The sequence below is a fragment of the Mus musculus genome, chromosome 6 (assembly GCF_000001635.26).
Source record: "Mus musculus strain C57BL/6J chromosome 6, GRCm38.p6 C57BL/6J".
NCBI lineage: Eukaryota > Metazoa > Chordata > Mammalia > Rodentia > Muridae > Mus > Mus musculus.
In genome coordinates, this window is record NC_000072.6 from 54,680,814 (window position 1) to 54,707,164 (window position 26,351).

At 49.0% G+C, this 26,351-nt stretch overlaps 1 protein-coding gene and 1 long non-coding RNA gene across 4 annotated transcripts; both read left to right on the plus strand.

Moving 5' to 3' along the window:
• Positions 1–810: 810 nt before the first annotated feature.
• Positions 811–23,042, plus strand: Mturn (maturin, neural progenitor differentiation regulator homolog (Xenopus)). 3 transcript variants are annotated; one of them, NM_001289741.1, is made up of 5 exons: positions 811–1,118; positions 8,193–8,315; positions 18,167–18,262; positions 18,670–18,741; positions 20,295–23,042. In NM_001289741.1, exons 1-4 carry the CDS (start codon positions 957–959, stop codon positions 18,733–18,735), a joined length of 447 nt encoding a protein of 148 aa, NP_001276670.1. In that variant the 5' UTR covers positions 811–956; the 3' UTR covers positions 18,736–18,741; positions 20,295–23,042. The 3 variants fall into 3 exon arrangements, with proteins under 3 accessions (NP_001276670.1, XP_011239749.1, NP_001276669.1); XM_011241447.2 differs by lacking the exon at positions 20,295–23,042 and having other exon boundaries at positions 18,670–18,825; NM_001289740.1 differs by having other exon boundaries at positions 18,167–23,042.
• Positions 8,322–17,426, plus strand: LOC115490354. The gene is made up of 2 exons (XR_003956309.1): positions 8,322–9,525; positions 10,039–17,426. It is a non-coding gene; the product is annotated as an uncharacterized LOC115490354 (long non-coding RNA).
• Positions 23,043–26,351: the final 3,309 nt, after the last annotated feature.

Below are 26,351 nucleotides of genomic sequence, written 5' to 3' on the forward strand. Positions count from 1 at the left end.
CTAGACTGCCAGCTTACTGAGGCGTTTAGACCCCAGCTCATTCATGTTTACACCCCAGCTAGCAAGGCTCCTGGTTCAGAAGGCGCAGTTTAAAAATAACCACGAATAAATGTTTATAGAATGAATGCTATTTAATGTGTCCCTTCCGGAAGCCAAGTGTTCAGACGAGGACTCTTCTACTCCCTGTAAACCAGTGTGTCTGCTGGGCACGCAGCAGCCAGAGCATTCAACAGGTGTAGTCAACGGGCAGGCTCCTTGCTTTCCAAGCAGGGTTGGGGTGTGGCTCGGTGGTAACATGCCTGAAAAGCACGACTCTGGGTTCAATTTTCCAGCAACTCAAAATACAAAACAAAACCTCAAACCCAACAAACAAAACAACAGTTGGCCATTTTAAGTCATATAATATAAATTCAAGCCAAATCAGTGAAGGTATTTGTAAGAAGCACGCAGCTTGATGTGCGTGTACACTTCCTTCCAAATCAGTCTAGAAAACACACTCTGGGTTCCTGGGAGGACCGAATTTTGGCTTCTGTAGAAAGCAAAGCTGTTTCCCCGGGTGCTCGCAGCACCTCTACAATCAGCCCTGGCAAGGACCAAGCAATCTGTACTTCTGGGTGCGTCCCTCGCGTTTATAGCGGATTCCAGAGAAAGCCTTCCAAACTGGCTCCAAACCAGGGGTCCGGAGCCAGCCCCGCCCCACCCCGCCGCCACCTGCAGAGACGGGCGCCCCGCCCACCCTGACGTCACCGGGCTCCGGGCGGCGCCGAGTAGGGCTCCGGGGATTGGCCAGAGTTCGTGACGTCACGAGCCGGGGCGGCCCCGGACTGGCGGGGCCCCGGGGTGCTTGGGTTCCTTTCAAGGCGGGCGGTGGGGGTGGGGGCGGGGCGGAGGCGGAGCGGGCGGTGTAAACAGACCCGGGAGCCGTGAGCCCCGGAGGAGGCGCGGGCGGCGCCGCCATGGACTTCCAGCAGCTGGCAGATGTCGCGGAGAAGTGGTGTTCCAGCACGCCCTTTGAGCTCATCGCCGCCGAGGAGACGGAGCGCAGGATGGACTTCTACGCCGACCCGGGCGTCTCCTTCTACGTACTGTGTCCGGACAACGGCTGCGGCGACAGCTTTGTGAGTGCACGGGACGGGCGCGCTCCGCTTTGCCCAAGCTCCTCCAGGGGGGCCGGGTGGGGCGGATAGCGGTGGCAGGGTGCCAGGGTGCCAGGGAGCGGAGGTGTGGCAACCTACCGGACCATCGCGCACCGGGCGCGTGGCTAAGAGCATCCCATGGGAGCCTCTATGGGGCACCCACCGGGCGGGGCTCATAGTCCCTGCGGCAGGATCCGAGGTCGGGTCCCCGAGAGGTGTCAGTCCCCCTCGGGGTCTCAGACACAACTCTGCAGCCGCTCCTCCCAACAGGGCCCCCTCTCCAGCCTGCGAGTCTCTCAAACGGACACAAAGCCTCTGTCCACACCCGCAGTGATAGATCTTTTGGACCCTCTTTGCGGAATTACGCCCTGGAGCTTAAAAATGCACGCGCGTGCACACGCGCGCGTTCGCGGGGGCACGCCTATCCCGGGTCTCCTGCTTCCCTAGCTCCTCAATGAGCTGCCAGCAAGTGTTTGTAGCCCATTCGGGTTCTAGCCTGCCATGAGGCTACTGTGTCCTCGCCGAGGCCTTTCGGCTTTTCCAGAGGAAAACCCCACACACCCAGGTCCAGAGGGACCAGAACCAGGAACTACAGCGACCATACCTTTGGCCAGCATCCCTCCCACTAGGTATTCTGGTGCTGACAGTTTAGGAAGGAGATACTGAGAGCACGCGGTTGTGATGGGAGGTGTGTAGGCAGGGCAGGGATGGCGCTTCGTGGAGTGTTTGTAAGCACTGTAAATAATAGTCCCCAAATGTAAGATGGAGGCAGCTGGGGATGAGGGTAATCGTGTGGTCGATGGCCTGAGGCTGGAGGCGCTGCTGCAGCAGAGGAAGATGGGGTGGTGCATGGTGCATCGACCGCTTGGCTCATCAGGTGAAATGACAAAGCTGGACATATCCCCCCACCCCGCTGGGTCCGTACACCTCATCCATCCATGGGAAGTTCAACCTAGGATCCCTGAGACCCGGACAGGACAGGTGCACATCTGCCCAATAAAATATGATCCTGGTTTTGGGTGGCAGCTAGATTTAGGTTCTGTTCACTTGTCTTCCCTTGAGTTGCCTACCCACAAAATTAGCTTCCTAATACCAGTTCTCTGGCAATCTTTGAAGTAGACCTAGCAGTTTGATGCACAGCAAGTGTCCTGCAAATTTAAAGTTCAGAGACCTAGTGTTCCCCCCTATCTTTGTATAAACTCTTACCTGGAACTAAGAATGTAGCTTAGTTAGAACACTTGTGTAGTGTGTGTAAAATCTGTTAAGCATTGAAGGAATTTGAATTAAGTAGCATCTCTGCTATTTGGAAATTTTGTTAACAGTAAGACTATTATATAGCATCTTTCAGTTTACAAACTTTAAGATTGTTTAAATAGTTACAAACACTGATGAAGGCTTGGTCTCTCCTTGGTCAGAGGTATCTATCTGACGGATGGCACTGTGCCTCTAAGCACAGGTAGTTGGCTCTAAAGGAATATAGCAGTACTTAGCCCCTATTCTGTTCGGCCATCCCCAGGTGCACACTTCTGTCTGTGTTCTTGGGGACATCACTCTCTTCCAGGCTTAAACAACTATGTCCTCCTGTTACCTGACTTCAAGTGGCAGCCTGTTGTCACTGGATGCCAAGCAGGGCTGCTTGGGAGTACCCCTGGCTTGTGGTGCTCATATCTGGGAGCCTGTGTTAGTGTAATCGCTGTAAATGTCACTGCCGTCTGCAAGACAGATTCCAGCCCCAATTCTAAAAACCTCCTAACTCTCTCTCTCTTCCCCACTCGGTGTCCAGATCATCAGAGTTCCGCCAGCATCGTGAGGCAAGCATATGCAGGGCCCTGTTCCTCCGTGCCTGTGAGGGCACTTAGGGGTGATCCCTCACATGGCTTGTCTCTTCCTGTACCCAGGCAAGACCCCAGGATCTTGTCTTCTGGTGCTGGAGATCTGAATTCAGGTCTTCATGCTTGTATACAGCAAGCACTTGACCCACCGAGCCATCTGCTCAACCTTGAAAGATGCCTTCTTACTGGGCCTCGCAAGAATTCTATGAGGTAGATGTTGTACTCATTTTAGAGGCGAGAAAACTGAGGCTTGATGTGTAAGAGACTCTGATAGCCCAGATCTCTGTCGCCTCACTGAAAATTGGCTCACAGTAGCTTCAGAGGCTCAAGAACAAAGATGCCTTTGAATGCCACTCCCCTGGGCAACTCCTGGGTGTCTCCCTGCCTCGAAGGCTACCTGCCAATGTAGCCCCTTTCCAAACTGTCCACCATGTTGGGAATTGTGGCTTCGCAAGGAAGGGCTGTGCCACCCAGGAGAAGGGGGGCAGGAACTGGGCAACCAGCTGGCAGTTCTCTCTTCTGCCAACTCAGAAGGTCTTGAGGGCTATCGGCCCTGAGAAGGGGATTGTGGGCAGCCATTCAGGTACCAGGGAACAGAACTCTGTGTGTGTGTACAGGTACACATGCTCATATGCTCCTGTACACTCCCAAATACGCTGGTTTGTGTCCAGTTGGAGCACTGGCTGCCCTCCTCCCTTGAATTGAAGAGTGCCTACACATCACCTAGAATAGAGATTGCTGGTTGCAGGGACAGACAACCCATCAGAAGCATGTTTAGATGCACAATTTTGTGTAGTTTCATCCCCTCTGATCCAAACACATAGCAGTAGCCATATTATTAAAGAAACCGTGCTCACGGAGGGACTCGTGTCGCACGTATGTTTACACGGTTCCCATTTGTGAGCGTGTCTGTGATGTATTTAGGTGGGGCTGCACTGTGGTCTTGCGATGGTGAGAAGGAGAGGAAAGGCGTCTCTTTACCTACTACTTTTGATTGCCCCATCCAGAGTGAGATAATCATGCTATAACCCATTACTACTGTGAGCGCTGTATGAGGAGCCAAGCGCGAAGTGGAATCACTTCATAGAAGTGAAACAACTTCATAGAAGTTATTTCAAGGAAGAACAAAGCCACTTGTATAGTTAGCTAATCGTGAAGAGGGTAACGTTGGGGTGTTATGAGCCCAGATGATTGGGAACCAGCAGTCACTTATCTGCTAATTGACAGGCAGTCTGCAGGCAGACGCCTGTGATTTTCAGACCCCCTCTAAATATAACTGCTGTCTGTGACTTGGCTGAGCCAAGGCCCCCTTAGGCAGCATGCACAGAGGCAGTTGAGGGCATGCAAGCAAAACCCCTGTGGGGTGTTCTCTGCCTTCTGCTGCCTGTGTAGCCACAAGCAAGGTACTTAACCTTTAGAGCACCAGTTTCCTCCCTGACAGAATGCTTAAAACGATGGGCAGGCTGCCTTAGTTATGGCTGACTGTGCTCTTCTCACTGGGTGTGCAAGTGTGTTGGGCGCCACAAAGTGGTTTGTGGTTTCTGTGTTCTGTCTGCTACGTGGATTTTAGATTAAGAGACACCAATTAAAAATAGAGCACTAGCAGAAACTCCACACTTCAGCTAAGATGGCCCATGGCGATATTGGTTTGCGGACTTTTTTAGATGCCAAAATCTGAGGCTACTCAGAGCTAGTATATGAAATGACATATTTACACACACCCTGCACCTAACCCTGTATGCCTTAACTGGGTTAGAATACTGAGAGCGTTTAATACAGTGGGAATAGGAAGTAAGTGGGGTTTGTTTTATTTTGTCCGGGGAATAATCTGTGCTCTGAACCCCTCTTGGTCTCACCAGCTTATAGCTGTAGGTCTAGCAGCATGCCCCCAGGACAAGAAGAGCTCAGAGGGATTGAGTTAGCCTAGTGATCTAACGCCACGCTTTGATGACCAGGTCTTGTCATCTCTATATAGAAAGTGGAACACACTCCCTGCCTTGCCCTGCCCTGCCCTGCCCGCGACTTGCTTGTGCTGTCTTAGGTGGATGAGCTCAGACCTGCTGTAACAGAAAGAGGTACAGAAGGCCTATAGTCACAGTGCCCCCATGGGGCATTTGCTGTAAGAGTGGCAGGTCATTCAGGGTGGGGACAGCGAAGGCCAAATGAGTCATTGAAGCTCAGGGCTGTGGTCAGTAGTGGAACTGCTTGAGTTCTCAGTGAAAAATGTGGGATGAGCCTGGAAGTCTGCATTGTAACAAGCATCCAGGTGACAGTCAACAGTTAAGAACCCCAGCTCGGCTGCACTTCCTGCTCCCGGCATCTCCTGTTATCATAGGAGGCCTGCGCTCACCCCAGCTCCAAACTCACCCCAGCTCCAAGCGTCCTCCGTACCCAGGGCAGCCAGCATGCTTCGGTCTGACACTCCCATCTAATCTATTTCTGTGGCTGCAGATAGTTTCTCCAGTTCCTGCTGTAGTGTTTTCCTGGCTAATGTGGGTGTTTGATTATATGTGCTTGGAGTATTTTCCTGGCTGCGGTTACAGTGGCTGTACCTTATGGCCCAGGACGTTGGGACTTCAGCCACTCAACCTGGTTTTACGACTCTTTCCTTTTATCATCTTTCTTTTATCACACACACACACATGCACGCATGTTCACGCTCGCGCACACACACACACACTTCATGGTTACATCTCAAGTCATCCTGCCTTGTATTCTAACAGTGCTAGATACCTTTAGTTTTGGAAAGAAGTATTTTAAATAAAGTTAAATACTTTATGTTTGTAAAGACAGTAGAAATAAGATGATTAGCAGTCTGTGGATGGTGTCTTTTCAAGTTGTCGTGACCCAAGCCCCTATTTCTTCATGGTACCTTGCAGACAGTGATTCCAGTTAAGGGTTTTGATTTGTTTTTTGTTTTTTTTTCTGATTTATCTATTGCTTTGTGTGTATGAGTCTTTTGTCTGCATGTATGTATGTGCACTGCGTATGTGCCTGGTGCCTACAGAGGTGCCGACTACCCTGGAACCAGAGTCACACACAGTCCTGCGCTATAGTGTAGGGGCCAGGGAATCACACCAAGAGAAGCAAGTGTTTTTAACCTCTCAGCCATCTTTACAGATTTTTTTTTTCTCTTAAGTCCACAAAACCTGTAAGGCTGGGACTCTGGGAACTGCTGTACTAGTCGATGAAGGCTCTTTAGGCAGAAGACCTTTCCTGGGGTTCAAGTCTAAATTCTCCAACAGATAGCAATAAATAGCTCCAGAAGTGGAGTCAGGAGATGGGAAGTCAGGAGCTGTCTTCCTGAGGCTAAGGAAGCTGAGAAACGCCTAACCAGTGCTCCCCACCGGTGCTCCCCACCGATGCTCTCCACCGCCAGGCGTCGGGCGCTGCCATTCTGTTTTTGCCTAAATGAGACACTTCTGCTTACTGTGTAATTTAAAGCCCAAATGCACTTTTAAAAAGAGAAGTCTATAAGATTTTGCTTACGTATCTATTTATTTTAGATCTACCTGCTCATGAATTGATTTCAACCCAAGTGGCCTAGGAGAGCAGTCACAGCAAAGTCACCCTGGGTTTCAGGTTTACTCATCCTGTGACTCCTGTCTGTGGCAGGTGGGAAGCCCAGCTTGCCACCATCTCGCTGCAGATGCAGAAACTCTCCCTGTGCCCACTACTTACAGACCAGGCCCAGGCTGCCAGCCAGCACCGCACACACACTGACACGCCGCTAGCTTTTCACTCCGCACTCGCACGGTGCCCAGGGAAGGCAGATAGAACGTTAAGTGCTGCTAGGTCGTCACCCCATGTCTACCCTGGATTCAAACTTGAAGGAATCTGGAATGGCGTTGCAAATGTGGTGTGGAGGCAAGCGCTGTGCAAGTTTATTAGCCAAACATACTGATGGTCTGTCTGGCTGCATCTCTGTCGACTGAGAACAGGCAAGACAATGAGTTGAGGAGCGCTCCGTATAGTTAGCCGTCTGTACTGTGTAGGAAGTAGTTGTATATGTGACATTTCAGCAGCTCCGCAGTGTTAGGGTCTGTGATAGCGAATGGTGTGAGGAGCTCTCTAGTGGCTCTGTGAGGTGGTGGAGGAACGCTAGAGGAGACTGCTGGAATAGGGCAGCTGGGCGGGTTGGAAAGCCACCATTAAGACTGTGACTGGGACAATGGGAGTATGGAGATGACACATGTACCTGCTCACCCCAGCTGTGTGGGGAATCTGTGCAGCCCTTCTTAGACATCCCACAGTAAGAAGGAAGGTGGTGAGATGTGCTCATGGGGTGGCCAGCAGAACTTTGTAGGGTGATGGCCCTGCTCATGCACAAGAATGGAAGCAGGCAGGGGGTGCCACACGGACCTCTCGGACCATTTTCTAACTAGGTCTTGTCTCCTCCTTCCATCCACCAAACACCTCCCTCTTCCCAGACCTCAGAACTGTCCATTCAGTTGAAACCCTTGAGACAGACCTGTGGTACCTGTCGGGTGCCCCATGTTTCTGGCTTGTTGGTTCTGCAGAACTAGGGCTTCTTCATCCGGACCTCAAGTCTGTTTCTCTAGCTTATTCTAGATCTTTACCCCTAATTTAAAAGATGTGATAACACAGATTTCCTCACCTAGATAAATGTCCCCCCCAGCTCCAGTAACAGCAGCAAACCTGGATGCAGACTGATATCCATGTGTGCTTTTATGATGCCTGGTAGGATGCCCTCCTAATGTCCGGAGGGAGATGAGGTCCCTGAGCAAGGCCAGGCTTCCTAAGTGGCTCAGGGCTGACTTTGCATATTCTCCTGAATTCATTTCAGTCTGGAGAAATTTACCAACATCCCCACTCAAGGGCTGATCTGCAGAGGGAACACCCTGTTCCAAGTTCATGATTACAAACTGGTTAATTAATTCTTCAGCTGTAGCTGGAGGCAAAGTTAAGGAATTTGAAGGCAAAGGCTCTGATTCCCTCCCCCGCCCCTTTAAAGTCACCCTCAGGCTCCTGCTGAGAGAATGGGCTGGGCAATACCTGTTGGCCTCACAGGTGAGACTGGGAGCAAAAAAGCTTGCGGGGAGTTCTATGGCTTTGACACTGATCCCTCGATCCCTTGCCAAGCAAACCAATGAAGACCAAGGGGGTGGATTTCACTGGAGGCTGACTTCCAGTGAGGGACTCTCTAAAACTCTAGGGTGATGACCCGTGTTCTTTGTTTCCTCCTTGCCCTCATGGGCCACAGCACGTGTGGAGCGAGAGCGAGGACTGCCTGCCCTTCTTGCAGCTGGCCCAAGATTACATCTCTTCCTGCGGCAAGAAGACCCTCCATGAAGTCTTGGAAAAAGTCTTCAAATCCTTCAGACCTGTAGGTGCTGCACGGCTTCCGAAGCCACCCCGTACCCCTCCGCCACTGCACGCTGATCGCAGGGATGGGCGGGAGAGTGGACAGACCCAGGAGTGTTCTCCTGTCTGCTTGTCGGCCCTGAAGTATGAAGAGAGCAGCCACTGTGGGGAGGCAGAAAGCAGGGTGCACCACGGCTGTTAGGTGCCAGTTTCTAGCCTCAGTTTAGAAGTACTGACAGGGTGGAGGCAAAGAGCCTTTACGGAAAGACAGGGTACTCTAGTTCTCACCCAGTAAACTCCAAATCCACCGGGAAGCCGGAAGCCGTAGGTTTTGTCTGTTTCGCTTTGCTTTTTGCCTTTTATCATAGAGGTGTTTTCACCAGGGGCCATGGCTGGAGATCTAGATATAGGATGTCCACACTTGTGCCTGTGAGGAAGGGAGCCCCTTCTTGTTTCAGGTCTCAGAAACACTCGCATAAAGCTTTGCCTCCCCTCTCAGGATTTTGGACTGTGTGTTTCTGTGGCAAGCTGGTGGTTGGTCTGCCTTCATGCTAGCTGATGAACATGTCCAGTGAATACTCGCTCCTAGTTTGATGGTGGTTTTTTTTTTTTTAACTTCCCTCTCTCTTCCAACGTCATCCCCAGCATCACAGCATGCCCTGCCCTAGCTTGCTCCTTTGCCCGCTGTGATTCTATTGCATGTATTCGGCGGTGTGCTGTGGAATTTCTGTGTATTTCTCAAGCTGTTTTCAGTCTTCTCACTAAATATTTCAAGCTTGTTTCATAGTCCTCTGAACACAGGGAGGTTGGTTGCATAACATTTCAAGGTCAGTAAGTCTGTTTGGCATCTTTTGTGTCTCCTGGCTCAAACTTCTGGTATCCCTCATTTGTGTGTGTGGCGTTGTCGAAGTTCAGGTTAGCATGTTTGCAAATTCATGGGCAGGAATAAATGGAGACCCAGATGATAGTGCCTTTCACAGGACTTGTTGGCCCTGCTACGACTTGAGAGCCATGTCTGCTTGAGGTGGCCTTCGTTGATGGATTTGTAGTTCCTAGGCACTCTAGGGGGTTAAAAAAACAAATAAAAACAAAACAGACAAACAAACAAACAAGGCTTCAGACCTTGTCTCTTTTAGCTCATTGTCCCAGGAACATGGACCTTTGGAGGGCCTCCTGTGTAAAGTGGAGACTCTGCTGTAGTTGTTCCCTTAAAGGACCCCGGGCTTTGACATGTAAGTACAGTATACTCTCCTGCTTTGCCATCCAGGTTAGGCTGACCTCTCTGGCTTCCAAGTCCCCGCTGTACTCAAGAGGTTATTTCCATGTCTAATACTTGAAAAGTCTTTAGCTGTTCTCAGTGGAAGGGTGAGAACATTATCATTAGGAGAAGTAGAACTTCGGTGGGTTTCTCTTCAATGAGAAAGCTATTTCAGAGATTTCAGAGTCATGACCATGGGGAAGAGCCGGGGATTGGGGGGTGGGGTGCCAGGCACAAAGACAACTCTGAAGGAAAGCCTAGGGTCAGGAGATTGATTGCCTGTGTTCCTGATGTAGGAAGCACCCACAGAGCTACAGGGTTTGGAGTTGGGAACCTGGGCACAGTGAGAGGGGAGTTCAGGAAGACATAGGGTCTCATAGCTGTGGAAGGACTTGGGTTTGCCAGCTATGGAGAGCCCGAAGAAATAGAGCAGGGGTTGGGGGGTGGGGCATGATGATGTCCTTTCTTCAGAGGTGCCCTCTTGCAGACTGAAGTGCTCCCTCCGATCGGCTGTCAGCAGGAAGCATAGGACCAGAACAGAAGCAGCGCCATCTTCCAGGCAGATGTGAGGCCAGCTTAAAATAGCAGAAGTGGGACAGGAGACTGGGATGCTGGAGATGCCCGGGAAGCCGACCCAGCTCGCCTCGCTGTTGGGTTGCAGTGGAGTCTAAGAAAACGAGGAAGAGATGAAACCCGAGTTTCTTGGCAGTGCGCTGAAGGAGCGTCACAGTGGAAGATGAGACTGGGAGGGCGTGTGGGAGGAAAAGCTAGGGTCTGGTGCTTAGACCTCAGTTTTGCAGGACCGAGAAGTCAGTGGGGAACCCTGAACCCCTCCTGTCCCTGCTGCTCTCAACTAAGTGTGGAGCTTTGAAAGAAGGCACGAGCAGGGGTGTGGCTGCTGCTGCCCTAGTTGAGAGAAGACCTTATCCAGTCAGGAAGATTAGGAGCCAGGAAACCAGTGCTGTGTTCCCCTGGGTGTTGGGAGTTACACGGCGCTATCCCTAAGACAGCTGCGTTCCGGGTGTCAGGGGGGCTTTAAAATGCCAGTGTGCCCCCTTCTAGTCACAATTGTTTTCACAAGGTCATCAGCCAGTCACCTGCCTCGTGCAGTCTCTCCACAGCGATAAGGACAAATCTCTCTGTAGCCTTCCATGGCCCCCAAGGGACCTAGTCATCCCTGTTGGCTTGACCTTGCTAAAAAGCTGGTCCATGGCAGCCGCAGCCTGAAGAGCAGTCTCACCTCAAGGTCGTGCCACCTGGATGGAGCTGTGTCTATGGACTGTGTCCCCTTCGTCTCGCCTGCACTGCCTGCACCAAAATAATCAACATCACACAGCCTCATTTCACACATGCTGAGACTTGATCATCGGATCTTTGAAGAAAGAAAGTGTCATCCTTTTCTCCTCTTTGAGCCATCCTTCCTCCTTCTGTTTTTCTCCTACTTCATCAGATTTCCCACAAAAATGTTCTACTTGTCTGTTGCCAGAGCCCAGTTCTGGAGGGTAAAGGACAGCACAGCGTATTTGGCTTCTGTCTCCTGGGAGCTGATTAGGAGGAGCGCCGGCCACTGAGCAGGGTGAAGCCAGGATAAAGGCAGAGCCTGTGTTGGCTCAGGTGGCTGCTCTCTCAGAGAGGAAGCTCTCTCCCCTCTCTCCTTCATGGAGGCTGGGTACCATACCCGTGCCTGTGGCAGCGTTGAATGCTGTTTTGGCTAATGTTACCTGGACATGGTCTGGACATGGTCTGGACAGGTTGGCTTTAGTTCCTGTGGCTCCCATGGCTCCTTCCTCTGTGTGGCCCAGTCTTATCTCTGAGGATGCTGTGACACTGAACAAAGGGGTTCCTACCAGAAAAAAATGCACTCTTGGTTCTGGGCACTGGTGTGAAGGAGACCAGTGTTTTAAGGCTGCAATCCAGCAGCAGGGAAGGCAGGGAGGACGCCACACAAGAAAATCTTCATGGCCCAGAGCAGTGCTGGGGCCAAGCCCTTGCCTTTGTCCCTGCCATCTGGTCAGTAGCCTTGAAGAAGTGAGAGACTCCACCACTGCCAAGCCACCCAAGTGGGGCAGAAGCCCAAGAGAAAAATGGTTTTTCCTGTCCATGTAGATTTGCAGGAATGACATTCAAAATTGGAAATTTAACCTTTCCTCATCTTTTGTTTTCTGCTCATGTTATGAACACTCAGACCTTGTCATTTTTTACCCAAGTGGTGGTGACACCTTTAATGCCAACAATCAGGAGGCAGAAGAAGGCAGATCTCTGACATTGAGGCCAACCTGGTCTACAGAATAAATTTCAGGACAGCCAGGACTAAATCGAGAAACCGTGTCTCAAGAAAACCAAAAGAAAAAAAACAAAACAAAACAAAGTAAACAAGCAAAAACAAAACTTTGTCATTTTTGGAAGGCCAGTGCCAGTGCTCCTACCACAGCGAATGCCCCTACCACAACGTGTCTGCCGCTCTTCCCCTGTCCACCCCTGCCTCCATCTTGCCTCTCCTTCTCCCTCCTAATATAGAGAAGACTGATTGAAACTCATCTTGAGTTTTAGGACAGACAGTTTCAATACCCCCACACACAAATACTTTAACTAGTCTTGCTGCCCAGAGTGGGGCTTCTAGGCCCCCCTCAGAACAGAAATGCAGAGATGGAGCCTCCCTTAGGCTCCGTGAGCCAGGGTCTGCACTGTAGGTAGTGTTCTTGGTGAGCCAGAGACATGGTCAAGTGTGAGAAATGCTGCTTCTCCCTTGGAAGAAGCATGCAGGGAAGCCTGAAGCCACAAGGACATACTATATTCACCAACATTCTAGCTGATCCAGGATGCTCTAGACTCTAGAGGCCGCATACACCTCCACTCTCAGTGCAAAGACACCAGCCCAAGGTGGCTGATGTCTTCAGGGTGCCCCTTCAGGGTGCCACATGCCAGCCACAATCTCAAGTAATTTGCAACTTTGTCCACTGGGCTTGAAATTAGTCCCACAGGAGACCAAGGCCTAGAGAATTTTAATTCTCAACTGGTGAGAGCTCTTCCTTTCCAGTGGAGGCCCACATAGCCTGCTGGGCCTAGCCAATTATGTAATTGTGGACAATTTATGTGATTGTGTTCCAAGGGAGCTTGTGGACAGCCAGGCCTGGAATGCCAGTGTGTTCCTTTACACAATGAGCAGAAACTTGTTTGAGTCCCAGGCTGCTGGAAAAAAAAAATCACTAAACTAGGATTGCCCGGTTGTGACTGTCAAGGATCGTTTAGCCGGATCAGGCCTGTCGGCGGTGGTTTTGCCATTCCCATTCTCACATAAGAACACGTGGGCACAGATACAATAAGGAAGGGCCTCAGCTCCTTACCAGGCTGTCTGTCATCTCACCTCTGATTTAGATCCTCCACCACCCATGGTATGGAACGTTGGCAGCCGTGCTGGATTGCTACATATCTGTATGATGCTTTTGGAACTCTGGGCTTTAGTTCTGGTAGTTTGCCAGCCTATATGTGCTAACAGGTTGCCATAATGCAAACCTTACTTGTATACATTTCCTACCAGGGATGCATTTTGAAAACATGTCTTGTCCAGTAGAAAGCATGGAAACTTCCCGGTGCCAGGCTGGGCATTGACGAGCATACCCTCAGCAGCCTGCCTGATGGGTAGGTGTGGGTAGACTGCAGTCAAGTCAGCAGAGGTTGAGTCCTGGCTCTGCTGTTAACTCAGTGACTCTGGGTAGTCTCTCAGTGTCTCCTGGTTGTGAGAACCTTATGTAACGCTGCTTGAGATAGCACTAGGCACACGCTAAGTTGACAGCACAGTTTTCATTCAATCTGAAGTATAGCAGCCTTATTTGCCTCCCTTGGGCGCTATGTACAAGTGCAAGGATCAAATGCAAAGGCTAGCAGGGAGTTCTCCCTCCTGATTCCTAGAATGCTCATTCACAGCCAGTATCTCCCAAAGCCAGCACAGCAGGAAAGGCAGAGGAGGCTAGAGGCAAGCTAGCTGCACAGTGGGGACAACTCCTCCTCGGACGATGGAACCCACAGTGCTTTAGGTCAAGAGGCTCGTTAGCCCAACCAGACGCAGATCTGTAAGGCTGGGCAGTGGGCAGACTGTGGACACTTGCTCTTTCCTCTGAGCTCGAGTTGCTATGAGCTCCAGCCGAGACCCTAGTTCTTGCTGTACATGGAAGGGCACATGCCAAAGTCAAGAGCCTGAAGGTCAAGTGCCATCTTCCAGCTTCTTGATCCATTTGCAGAACCTGTGGGGAGGAGCCTTAGAAATCCAGAGCACTGTAAGTAGCTTCTTCTCTTTCCCATTCTGCAAATGCCAGGGCTGATCAGGTCCACAGAGTGGGAGGATGCTTCCTGCCCCAGGGATGCTTCCTGAGGCTGGCACCGTAGAGCTAGAACTATGTGTAGAAAGTCATGTGGAAGAGTAAGGTGTATATTCCGAGCTTCTGGGCTAATACCCTCTTATCAGTGAGTGCATACCCTGTGTGTTCTTTTGTCATTGGCTTACCTCACTCAGGATGATATCCTCCCGATACATCCATTTGTCTAAGAATTTCATAAATTCGTTGTTTTTAATAGCTGCGTAGTACTCCATTGTGTAAATGTACCACATTTTCTGTATCCATTCCTCTGTTGAGGGACATCTGGGTTCTTTCCAGCTTCTGGCTATTATGAATAAGGCTGCTATGAACATAGTGGAGCATGTGTCCTTCTTACCAGTTGGAACATCTTCTGGGTATATGCCCAGGAGTAGTATAGCTGGGTCCCCGGGTAGTACTATGTCTAATTTTCTGAAGAACCACCAAACTGATTTCCAGAGTAGTTGTACCAGCTTGCAATCCCACCAGCAATGGAGGAGTGTTCCCCTTTCTCCGCATCCTTGCCAGCATCTGCTGTCACCTGAGTTTTGATCTTAGCCATTCTGACTGGTGTGAGGTAGAATCTCAGGGTTGTTTTTATTTGAATTTCACTGATGACTAAGAATGTTGAACATGTTTTTAGGTGCTTCTCAGCCATTTGGTATTCCTCAGTTGAGAATTCTTTGTTTAGCTCTTTATCCCATTTTTAATAGGGTTATTTGGTTCTCTGGAGTCTAACTTCTTGAGTTCTTTGTATATATCGGATATTAGCCCTCTATTGGATTTAGGATTGGTAAAGATTTTTTCCAATCTGTTGGTTGCCATTTTGTCTTATTGACAGTGTCCTTTCCCTTACAGAAGCTTTGCAATTTAATGAGGTCCCATTTGTCAATTTTTGGTCTTACAGCACAAGCCATTAGTGTTCTGTTCAGGAATTTTCCCCCTGTGCCCATATGTTCGAGGCTCTTCCCCACTTTCTCCTCTATAAGTTTCAGTGTCTCTGGTTTTATGTGGAGTTCCTTGATCCACTTAGACTTGAGCTTTGTACAAGGAGATAAGAATGGATTGATTCTCATTCTTCTATTTGCAAAACACATGAAACTCAAGAAAAAGGAAGACCAAAGTGTGGCTACTTCGATCCTTCATAGAAGGGGGAACAAAAAACCCATGGAAGGAGTTACAGAGACAAGTTTGGAGCAGAGACTGAAGGAATGGTCATCCAGAGACTGCCCCACCTGGGGATCCATCCCATATACAACCACCAAACCCAGACACTATTGTGGATGCCAATGAGAACTTGCCGATAGGAGCTTGATATAGCTGTCTCCTGAGAGGCTCTGACAGTGCCTGACAATTACAGAAGTGGATGCTCACAGCCATCCATTGGACAGAGTACAGGATCCCCAATGAAGTAGCTAGAGAAAGTACCCAAGGAGCTGAAATGGTTTGCAGCCCCATTGGAGGAACAACAATATGAACTAACCAGTACCCCCAGAGCTCCTTGGGACTAAACCACAAATCAAAGAAAATGCATGGTGGGACTCATGGCTCTAGTTGCATATGTAGCAGAGGATGGCCTAGTTGGTCATCAATGGGAGGAGAGGCCCTTGGTTGAGTGAAGGTTCTCTGCCCCAGTGTAGGGGAATGCCAGGGCCAGGAAGCAGGAGTGGGTGGGAGAATGGGGACTATGGGGAGAGAGGAGGGGATAGGGGTTTTCGGAGGGGAAACCAGGAAAGGGCATAACATTTGAAATGTAAATAAAGAAAATATCTAATAAAAAAAGAAGAGGAAAAAAGAGTAAGGTATGAAGTGGGGCAAGGGGAGAGGTGTGGTTAGTCAACTAGCCTGCTGGATCTACTTCAGCAATGATTGCTGAGTCCATGAGAGGGGATTGAGAGCTTCTTATGGCTTGGGTTGGGGTTGAGTAACCCATGTCCCCTGAGGAAGAATCATTATAGATATGTGTATTTACAAACATGCCTCAGCTGTACTATTCTTACCCATGAATGTCATGGCTAACTAAACTATCAAAACCCAGCATTCCAAGTGGCCAGTTGCCACCTCAGATTAAATTGGATGGATGTTGGATTGACTGTTCTGTAGTTAGTGGCATTCCGCTCTACAGAGTGGTCTTGTGTCTTCCTCTTGGGGTGCTCAGGTGATGTTGAGGCTCCTAGTGCTGCGAAAGCATCCTCGCTTTGTTAGACACTTCCCCTCGCTCGACTGTGGGAGCTGGTGTCAGCAACTCTCCAAATAAAAGCCGACCACCAGCTTAGCAGCTGTCTCCTTTCATTGTGACTAGCCATCTTCTCTCCCAGGAAGCAGATTCTGTCCTGTATCCCATTAGAATATGGGAAGGAGACAGTAAGTAGTGAGACAACGGGGCTTCTCTTTTCTTCCGAAGATGCATGAGATTGGTGTGCAGGGCTGGAAAAGCTCTCGCTGTCCTTTCCCGAGTGAGCAGTAACTTTCTGAGCTGTTGGCCGCCGTGAGCTCTATGGAAGCAGCATGCATCTGCACTTGGCTGTGGCCATCTTTACTTGTGACGGTTAATGCCTCACAGATGCCTTTGCCCTGCGTGCTTTCCTGGGAGTCTGGGACCGAGAGCTCTAGAACTTAGGAATTAGGCATTGTCTTAGTTGGGACATCTGGTTTACTGTCCCGTCCCCCGCACCCCCTCCCGTTTGAGCCACAGGGAGAGTGGAGGAGGGGTGGCAGGGCTTTAGAGAAGCCACATGAGGAGTAAACAGGGTTGGAATGTCTCTTGGTCACTCTTGACTCCATCATCCCGTACAGAAGTCCAGGAGCAATGAAGGCCATGGTGTTCTGCCAGCTCACAAGTTTTGGGTCATATTGATTGTGAGTGATTAGTACTATTCAGTGTCTAATGGAAGACCAATGTCACTAAAAACTGTTGTCATGGGGCTGGAGAGATGATGGCTTAGCAGCTAGGGGTGCTTGTTCTTCTAGAGGACCTGAGTTTGATTCCCAGCACTCACTGCATGTAACGCTAGCCCCACCCACAAGATCTGCCTCTGACTGCCAAGGGCACCAGTACTCACATGAGCACACCAAAGACGCAGACATGCACACGTATACAAAATTGAAATATATTCACCTTAAATTTGTTGTGCTTCCCTGATCATAGTCATAGAACATCATAGAAGGCTTGTGGAACATAGATGAAATGGAGGCTGGGGAAATGATTTAGAGCTCCTTCGGGGGACTCAGGTTTGATCCCCAGAACTCACCAACATCCTTAACTCCAATGTCAGGGGATCTGATGCCCTCTCTAACCTCTGTGGGCACTGTGCATGCACAAAGTGCACATACACACTAGCAAAATATTCATATACATAAAATACACATTTATGTATATTATACATATACATAAAATACATATTTATACATATAAAATAAATGGAAAAATATTTAAAGATGAAATGGAAAGAAGTTGTTTACAGTCCCAGTTTTATAGAAATCCTTTACATCACACACACACACACACACACACACACACACACACACACAAGATTGTAGCACCTGCTGCCAAGTCTGATGACCCTAGTTCTGCCTCTGGGCATCACATGATGGAATGAGAAAACAAACACCTGTGCATTGTCCTGTGACCACATATATGATGTGACATGCATGCAAACACACAAACCAAATGTAAAATTTTAAAAGAAAACTCAACATTTGAATATATTTAATTGCAGTTCTTTTTCTATGTGCATCCATATGAATTTTGAGACAAACTATATCATAATTGACTATTTTTACATTTTATACTCATCTTATATCATTAAGTAATTTTAAGATTCAGTTTTAAGTCTACGTATGATGTTATCTTACTAACATGCCATAAAATTTAACCCTTTGCTACTCATCATATGTCTATGTGCCACTTATCATAAATAACTGCAAGTGTTGCGGGGTGGGTGGGGGAGGAATTTAGCAGAGGATTGATTTGGGGACATAGGCAATGCTTGTGGTGTGACTCACCAACACCGTGGGAGAGGCATGCACATCTACCACATGTGTGGTTTGCGGGGGCGTGCCTCCCCAAGGTCGCCAGTGGAATCAACAGACCATGAAGACTCAGTGTGTTCCCTGTTAAATTTGTAACTGCCCAGGTGGGGGAGGTGAGTCCAGGGTTGCACTCGCAGTGCTAAGCAGGTGAATTTGGGTGTGTGACGCCTTTGGGCTTCTGCCTGCAATGCTTACAGCTGCTGCTTTTCTTGTCCAATTTCTTCTCTCCAGTTGCTGGGGCTTCCAGACGCAGATGACGACGCGTTTGAAGAGTACAGTGCGGATGTGGAGGAGGAGGAGCCAGAGGCGGACCACCCGCAAATGGGGGTCAGTCAGCAGTAAACTCCTAGGTCACCTTGCAGAAGGGGAGTAAGCCCTGTGCACCCCATGGGGTCCGGTCCTCCGGACAGAGTTCGGTGCTCCTGGGGTAGCCCTTTTGCATTAGCACTTCAAAACAGGACATCCCGCTCCTGGCATCAGAATGAAAATGAAATACCCTTTAAATGACCACACAATATCTGTGACGAGGTTTGCTCGGCAGTGACCGGAATTGCCGCCCCACCTTGGTGGGGTCTCTATGGAGATGTCTTGGTAGCTTTTGCCCCTTTGAAGTTAGAGTCCGTCCGTGTTGTGGCTGCCTGTTCCCTCTCGAGTTTATGTTGGAGGATTAATGTTTCCTGACTGGAATGTAGAGAACTCTGAATGTATTAAGGATGTGTTCTGAGTCCTCACAGGTGACCTTGCTGAGGAAAAGCATGACGGAGGAGAAACGCAGCCTGCACTGTTTGTGTACCTTTTAAGTGTCCGTAAGTGAAAGGCTTCGCTTAGAAAGCATGAGTTTTCATATCTAGTCATGCGCATGCGCATGAGCAAGCGCAGAGGGTGAGGGCGGCTGAGGCTCCTTCAGGGAGTTCACCACTGTCTGCGTTGGTTCCCCGGGCGCGCAGCCGCCAGCCACTGGTCAGTGTAGATGCTTCCTGGGTGTTTGATAGTTTTTTTAAAGCATGCTGCTTCCAAAGCCGCTTTTAAATTCTAATAGTGGAAAGTGTAGATGGGGTGAAAGATGTAAACGATTGGTTTCTTGACACTGTCTATAAGCCTGCATATGAAACAGTAACCTTTTCTCTTTATGACGAGACGGCAGCTTACTTAATCGTGAGAACAGCCCGGATCTGAGCAAGTGCCCCTTAAGCTTTGAAGCCATAGGTAAATCTAACAGGAAAAGAAACTAGGATAGAAATATTAATAAAATGAAATCATTTGCTTTCCTAATCTTTTATTCTTTAGAGAATGTCAAGAGGGGCTCCCAGTGAGTTAATTTATTTAAAATTATAATTAATTACTCTAGGGGACCTACTTGCAGTGAAATTTTTAAAGGGACCTGAAAGTAAGAATCTTAATTACGAGATCGCTTGGGTTGCAAGAGGGTGAGTTAATGATCAGGACACACAGACAACTCCCAGGCGTGACTGCTCTCATCATTAGCCAGTAAGTACTTAGCAAGATATTCTCTGATGCCACTGTGAGACCCTTCCACGCGTGTCTCAGGTTCTCATAACTTAGGGTGCAAGTGTCCCTTGACAGTGCTTGACTGCTCTGTGCATCGAGTGTGGGCGTGTTTCAAACGCACACCCACACCACTTATGTTGCTGGTATTTTAAATTTAAAAAAGAAGGAGATGATGAAGAAGAAGGAGATGTCCACGACCACTTGCGCTGACAGGAGCTTGTGTGGATGGCCAGCGTGTATGGGCATTCTCTGTTTAATGCAGGGGCAGTTCGAAGAGTCCCATGCTCCTTGGTGTATTGTAGATTTCAGCTGCTGGGTGATGTCACACACTGGTTTCCATCTGTGCTTTTGTACCTGTGTGTTTTATTGTCTGGAAGAAACTTACTAATACCAAGCCAAGTGAGTTCTCTTGAAGTAGCCCATTAGCAATGTCACACTGAGTGCTCCTTCCAGGGTGCAAGGTCCAGCCTTTGAGTCCTGCCCATCGCCCCACTTTGTGAGCATACAGCAGGGAGAGTGAGCTCTCTGTCTTGTAGGTACTGTCCAGGGCAGGTAACCTTCTTTTACATATGGTTGGTCACACAAATATATGGCTTTTATGGCTAAATGAGGATGCCTGAGCAGTTTGCTCCATTCTGAGGTAACCTGCAATTTTATACACAGAGGCTTCAAATCTAAATTTACATGTGTTTGAACATTAATATAAGATGAATTTTTATCAAAAATGTATTTAAACTTTGACCAGATATACTCGGTGTTATCACATTAATGTTCTCTATTTGTACAAGTTGAGCTAAGACCCCCTCCTAGTGGTGCAGCGGGCTGCTAAAAACTCTCCTCTTCTGCCCAGGGGTGAGGAAGAGAGAATATCCCTGGATGTGGTTGATTTCCACGGCAAACCCCAGAGGCATCCACACATCCATCGTCCTTGCCAGCCTCCTTCCCTCTGCTGTTGTGTGTGTCCCTTCCAGGGTGGGCCTGTGCGCACACCCGAGCCTACCCGTTCCACAGTGAGACAGATGTGACCCCTCCCAGCCTGCGGAGGCAGGCATTCTAGTGGCAGCCATAGCATGGGGGAAGGGTCTTTGGGAGTTAGGAGAGACACTTGCCTTTGACTGCAGGACTCTGATAAGTCATGTGACTTCTCTATGAAACAGGGCGATTTACTCTTCTAGCTTTGAACACTATCCTAATGCAGCTGCGTAGGAAAGGAAGTGTGTGTTCAGAAGAGCAACAGCCCAGGACACGGAGGGACATGGGAAAGAGATACTTTGTAATTTTGCCAAAGATGGTGTCTTTAAGATGCTGGCCATGCAGCTACTTTAGAATATGGTGGCCAGCAGATATCCAGATCCCTGGAGCCTGGGGTGGGCTCTATCCCAGGCAACTGATGAGATTCTGTCACTTTGAGAGGTGGGTAAGCAGAGGTCCCAGAAGATGGCTTGTCTCGGTTGAATGTCAGTGTCAGGCAGAGCCGCTCCTCGCCCCACTATGCTGAAGGGTTTGGAAGTGGTATGCAGGGAACCCAAGAGGGGAGACTAGTGTGAAGACTAGCTGGAGGGGAATGGCAGTGAACACTTTGCTTGTCCTATCACTCAGGAAAGTGACAGTGAAGGCTTGGTAGGTAGCAGACAGAGACAGTGAGAGCAAACATACAGGGAAGGACTGATGGCATGCTGACCGATGTGACCAGCTGAAATCTGAACTAGCCACTGACAGCACTCAAGAGGCGGATCCTATCACTGAGTGATCCACGGAGACATTTTCCTCCTATCTGTCAGGTTACTTTCCTCTGCCTGGTGATGGCACTGAGCCAAGCAGTCTTCAGACATCGAAGAACAGAGCCAGGGCGCAGCGTGAGGCCCAGTGCAGTGCCTAGCATCACTAGGGTTCAGTCAGACCGAAGGGTCCACTTGGGACTCCTGGGCTCTCTGCAGCACAGGGTACATTCTGTGTTTCCATGACCAGAGCACAAACTGTCTGCTACGTGAGGAAATTGTCCTTCATGCTAATGCCTGAACTAGGTTTTCAGTGCGCTTAAGTCAGACTGGGTCTGGGGCTACCACCCCTGCTCAGTATAGGCAGAACTGTTCTGTAGCACAATGCATGTCTCTGAATATTGTTTCGGTTTCTTCTCCGAGCACAAAACGTATGTTCAGGGTGTCGTGATCCCAGACTGGAACTTTTAGTTGTTGCATGTTAAAACTCACCAGTTGGGAAACAGTTGAATCAAATCTGGTTTTTTTTTCCAGTGAGAGGAACGTAGGGATGGGCAAGACTTAATGTGTGTTGGGAGCAGGTGGACAGGTGCAGTGAAGAGTTAGGTCTCCATCCATCCGAGTTGTAAACAAAGCACATAGCCCACCCACACTTACCTTCTGGGACACAGGACGACTTGTGTCCTTGGCTGTCTCTAGAGAATTGGTTGCTTAGAGGATGCTGGTAATGGCTCTGTGACTTTCATGATGCCCCCTGCCAAGCCAGAGGCACAGCAAGTGTCCTGCACACCTGGTGGAATTCCTCCCCTTAAAAATAAAATCAGCCGCTTGCCAGGGGAGCTCGCCTTCAAGAGTACTGGCTCAAGGGGCTGTGACAACAGAGTGTGGGCCATACCTGCTCTCTCCTCCACTGGTGCTCTGGTGTCAGTGAAACTCAGGTGGGGGCTCTTGTCTCTGGAACAAACCTTGAGGGAGATGCCATGCATGGCTTCTTGCATCCTCTCCAGAGATGCATAAAATGTATTTACATTAGAAACACTCCTCCTTCATACAAACCAAGTCACTTTGGTTTGATGGTAGCTAGCGAGATGTGAGAAGCTGAGGTCTTTTAGGTTTCGTACAGAGTAGGTTTTGTACAGAGTAGCTGTAAAACTTGCTGGGACGCTGGCAGCCTGTGGTCCACGGCCATGACCTGGAGCATTTCCTGTTAGAAACCCCATTCACCACACTGCAGGCTGAGAGGTTCCGAGCAGTCAAAGGTGTGTCCCAAGCTACATAGGAATTCACGTCCAGTTTGATTAGGACTGTGTTCAAGTCGTCTGGTATTGGGGGAAAGCTGACAGTGTGCGCTTCATAAACAACCTTTCCCTGGGCTTTCCTTTTTGTATCTCAAGGTTCTACCTTAACCAGAACCTTTTGAACTGGCAGAGACCAACGCTCTATACACATGCCAGCTGTCTAAAAGGCACTAAAATAAATATTCAGTGCTGGGCAAATCCGAACCCAGCTTTCAGACCAGTGCTTATTTGTGTACAAGTGAGATTTCTCCAGAGAAGCAAATCAGAAGGAACAAAAGCAAGGGACTTTGTTGTTTGTTTCTGTTTTTTATTTTTATTTTTAGACAGTGAGTTTTTCCTGTGTGATGTGTGTGCTTTCTTTGAGTCTGTATTTCCTTTCAGAGAGCTCTCTTGTAAATGACAAACTGTGAAATGGGTTGCCAAAAACTGTGTCCTTTGTTAGATGCTTCAGAGGGAACTGTGTAAATTCTCTCTGCACCTTGTCCCATCTGCTTCCTCCTCCCTCCCATGAGAGCAAGGACCACATCCAAGGATGTAATTACCATACGCTTGCTATTAAAGAGCCTTCCAGCCCTGGTGCTATTTGTCGTCTTTACTCTTTTCACAGATTCGGGTTACAGAACACTGTGTGTGATTTATAAAGGAAAAGCCAGGGCACTGGGGCGGGAGGGAGCCGTTACATCAAAGGTGGGATTGAAGATTGGTAATTCACGCGTTTGGGAACTAAATGCTCTCTGGCTAGTGTTTAGCAATTTGTCACCTCCCTTTAAACTAGTACTGGTTTCATATGGGAGAGTTTCTTTCTGCAAACCTAGTGAGGAATGCTTTGTGCCACAATTAACAATCTCTATCCTGCACTCGGCACCTTGCTCTCAGCTGCCTTGATTCACTAGACAAAGGCATGTCAGAAGGAGCCCTGAAAGCTGACAGCCAAGTCTCATTCTTTATTTAAAGATCCAGTCTCTCGCTTCCAGTGAGGGGGTCTCTAAACTCGAAAACGGCTTAGCAGCCCCAGCTTGAGGCTGTGGTGTTTAATGTCATTGGAGGTCCTTGGTCTTGACCGAAGATTCCAAGTCCAGAGGAAAGCTGTGTGTGCACATTCTAAGGTCCTCTGGTCAAAAACTGGCTCCAGAAGGGCCATGGAGACAGATTTTTATCATGAGAAAATTCCTGTTTCTATGACTTGATCACACAGGCTCGGCCTTACTCATCTCTCCTCTCTCCGCCCTTAATCTCTGAAATCATCTGGCAGGAGGAAGGTTCTGGCCTAGACAGGTCCCTCCTTGACAGTCTGTATGGCGCTACTCACCACCGCCCCCTCCCCCAGCTTCCCACCATCCTTTTGATTTCTCATGGGTAAGAGTAAGCGTGGGGACCTCATTTCTGATTTCCCTTGGGGGAGGAGCATCAGTAGAACACCTGCACAGCCCTGCTGTAGAGGAGGGAGTGCCACAAGGTCCCATAAAGCAGTGATGGTGACCCGCCGGCCATGCTTTCCCAGGATCCCCTTTCCAGGGAAGATCCACAGCTGTGTATTAGCTCAAACGCTTGGAGGTGTCCTCCTGCCTTGCCGAATACCCCTTCTCTTTATAGTAAATCACAGGATTCAAACTGCAGCAAAGATGGTAGGACGGGGTTCCTAGCGTAATAAACACTCTTGTTTCCATTGTGAAGTCAGCCAGGTGTGGTGGGTACCTCAATATCCTCAGGGCTTGCTGAGCACACATGGGTGGATTCACAACATGAGGGAAAAACAACCCACACCCCAGTATTTGGAGACTCCAAGGCTGGGTATCTAGCCCAGAGTCCTGCTGAGTTAGTCGACCAAGTATTCCTTTGTTTGTCAGGATTAGCCGTCTGGTAGCTTGGAAGCAGGGTTGAAATGCTCCTGGAACCAGCTGATACTTTTCCTTTTGATACCCTAAGAGGCACAAAGCCCCTCCGAGTCTCTAAAGCACCTTGCCCCTTTTTTGGAATGGAAAACAGTGCCGTTTTAAAAATAAAAAATAAAAATAAAAATAAAAATAAAATGGGCAAGCTATGATTAGCAGCCAAAGAAGAAGTGTGAAAAGAACCTAGCATTTTGTTTTCTAGGGAAACAGCCCCAAAGTGGATGTAGATGCCAAAGTGATGTGGGTCCTCCGGGATGTCTTTTAATTGGAAGCCTCTAGAGGTCAGCACAGTATAAACAAAGGACTTCCTAAAGCAGAGGCCACACACCCTCCTAACTGGTACAGCCCCAGGGAGCAACCAGCCAGGGTGGGGCAGAAAGGCAGTTGGCACCCAGAGCACAAGAGACGAAAATGTGATTCTTCAGTGCAGCCTGCTAATCTCTGACTCCAGTTATTTTCTGCCCTGTCTTTCTGATCTATCTCTGCGCTCCCTCGACCGTGTATCAAACGGTCTGCCGATTGACAGCTGAAACAACAGCTGGCTTACATCTTGTACTGGGCAGACTCAGCTCAGGACACTTTCTGCTGCTGGTCAGCCTGTGGGATTTGCTACTGTGCCTACACTGCCGCTGTCCATGGGCTTGGAGGAGAACCTAAGACAGGTTGTGTAGAGCCTGCGGGCGAGACAGATGAGGAAGGATCAGATGGGCGTGGCTGACTAAACTGCTGGACACCAGGACTCCAAGCATAAGGTGCAGAGCTTCAGGCAGGGATGCCTCAGGTTTCACAGGACATGTCTCCAGTCCTAAAAGGAAGTGGGCGTCTGGAGTCCCCCGGAAGCTTCCACAGGAATGTTTTCTCCCCTTTTCTGTTGTCTGGTCTGTTTAGGTTTTCCTTGTTCCTGCCTCCCAAGGAAACATAACCTACACCACAGTCAAACGTCATTGAATATGGCTCTTTGGCAGGGACTGGAATACACCCAGGACACAAACATGGAGAAAGGATAGTGACAGAAACATGAAAATATTCCCCAGACTCCCCAGTAAAACATTTTAACACTTTGTAGCTTAGTAACTTGACTTGACTGATTAGATTTCAAGACAATGGCTTTTTGATCCTAATGAGTGTAGACTGCATGGTGTAGTTCCTAGTTCCAGAATAGCCTGGTGACTTTCCAGTCCTTGTTCTCATGAATTAAACAGTGCTAAGTGAGTAGACTCTAGCTGTATGCGCCTATTACACACTAAACCATTTTTGTTTCTGTTTAAAAAAAAAAATACAGGGTCTCACATAGCTCAGCCTGGCTTTCAGCTAGCCTTGTAGCCAAAGGCCTTGGACACTTAAGTCTCCACAGCTTGCCCAATGCTGGGATTGTTACATCCTAAGTTTCTTTTAATTTCGTTCCTTTTCTCAATAGTTTTTGGGTAGGGATGTGTGTGTGTGTGTGTGTGTCTGTCTGTCTGTCTGTCTGTCTGTCTACTGTCTTTTTCAAGATGACGAAACAGAGGCATCGAGCAATTAAGCAATTTTCACAACATCACACAGATCTAAGTGCATAAGGACTGACTTTCAGATCCAGGCCACCTGGCCCTGAGGCTCTGAAGCTCTGAAGCTCTGCCCACTACTCCACTCTCCCCAGTAAGGTGGGTTCTGCCTTCATTCTAAGCATGACTGGATGAGGGGGTGGGAATGGGACAGTGTCCTTTTCATCAGCTCTGCAGGGCCTGAGCACCGGATGGAATGTTGACAATGTTTCATCCTTGCCCTGCCCTTGACCAGAGATTAGGTCTGCTGCTGGACAACATGAAAATAAAGTTTCCAATCTTCAGGCCCTGGCACAGACTAGCAAGCAGCTAGAAGAAAGGGCTTTGAAGAGAATGCTTAGGCCTGGTCAAGGCTAAGGAAACAGCCTGCTTGCCTTCCCTCTGTCCTCCTCATGGCCCTTCACTGGGACATGCAGGTGCTTATTGCCTTTCTTCCTGATGGAGAGCCTTCCCTC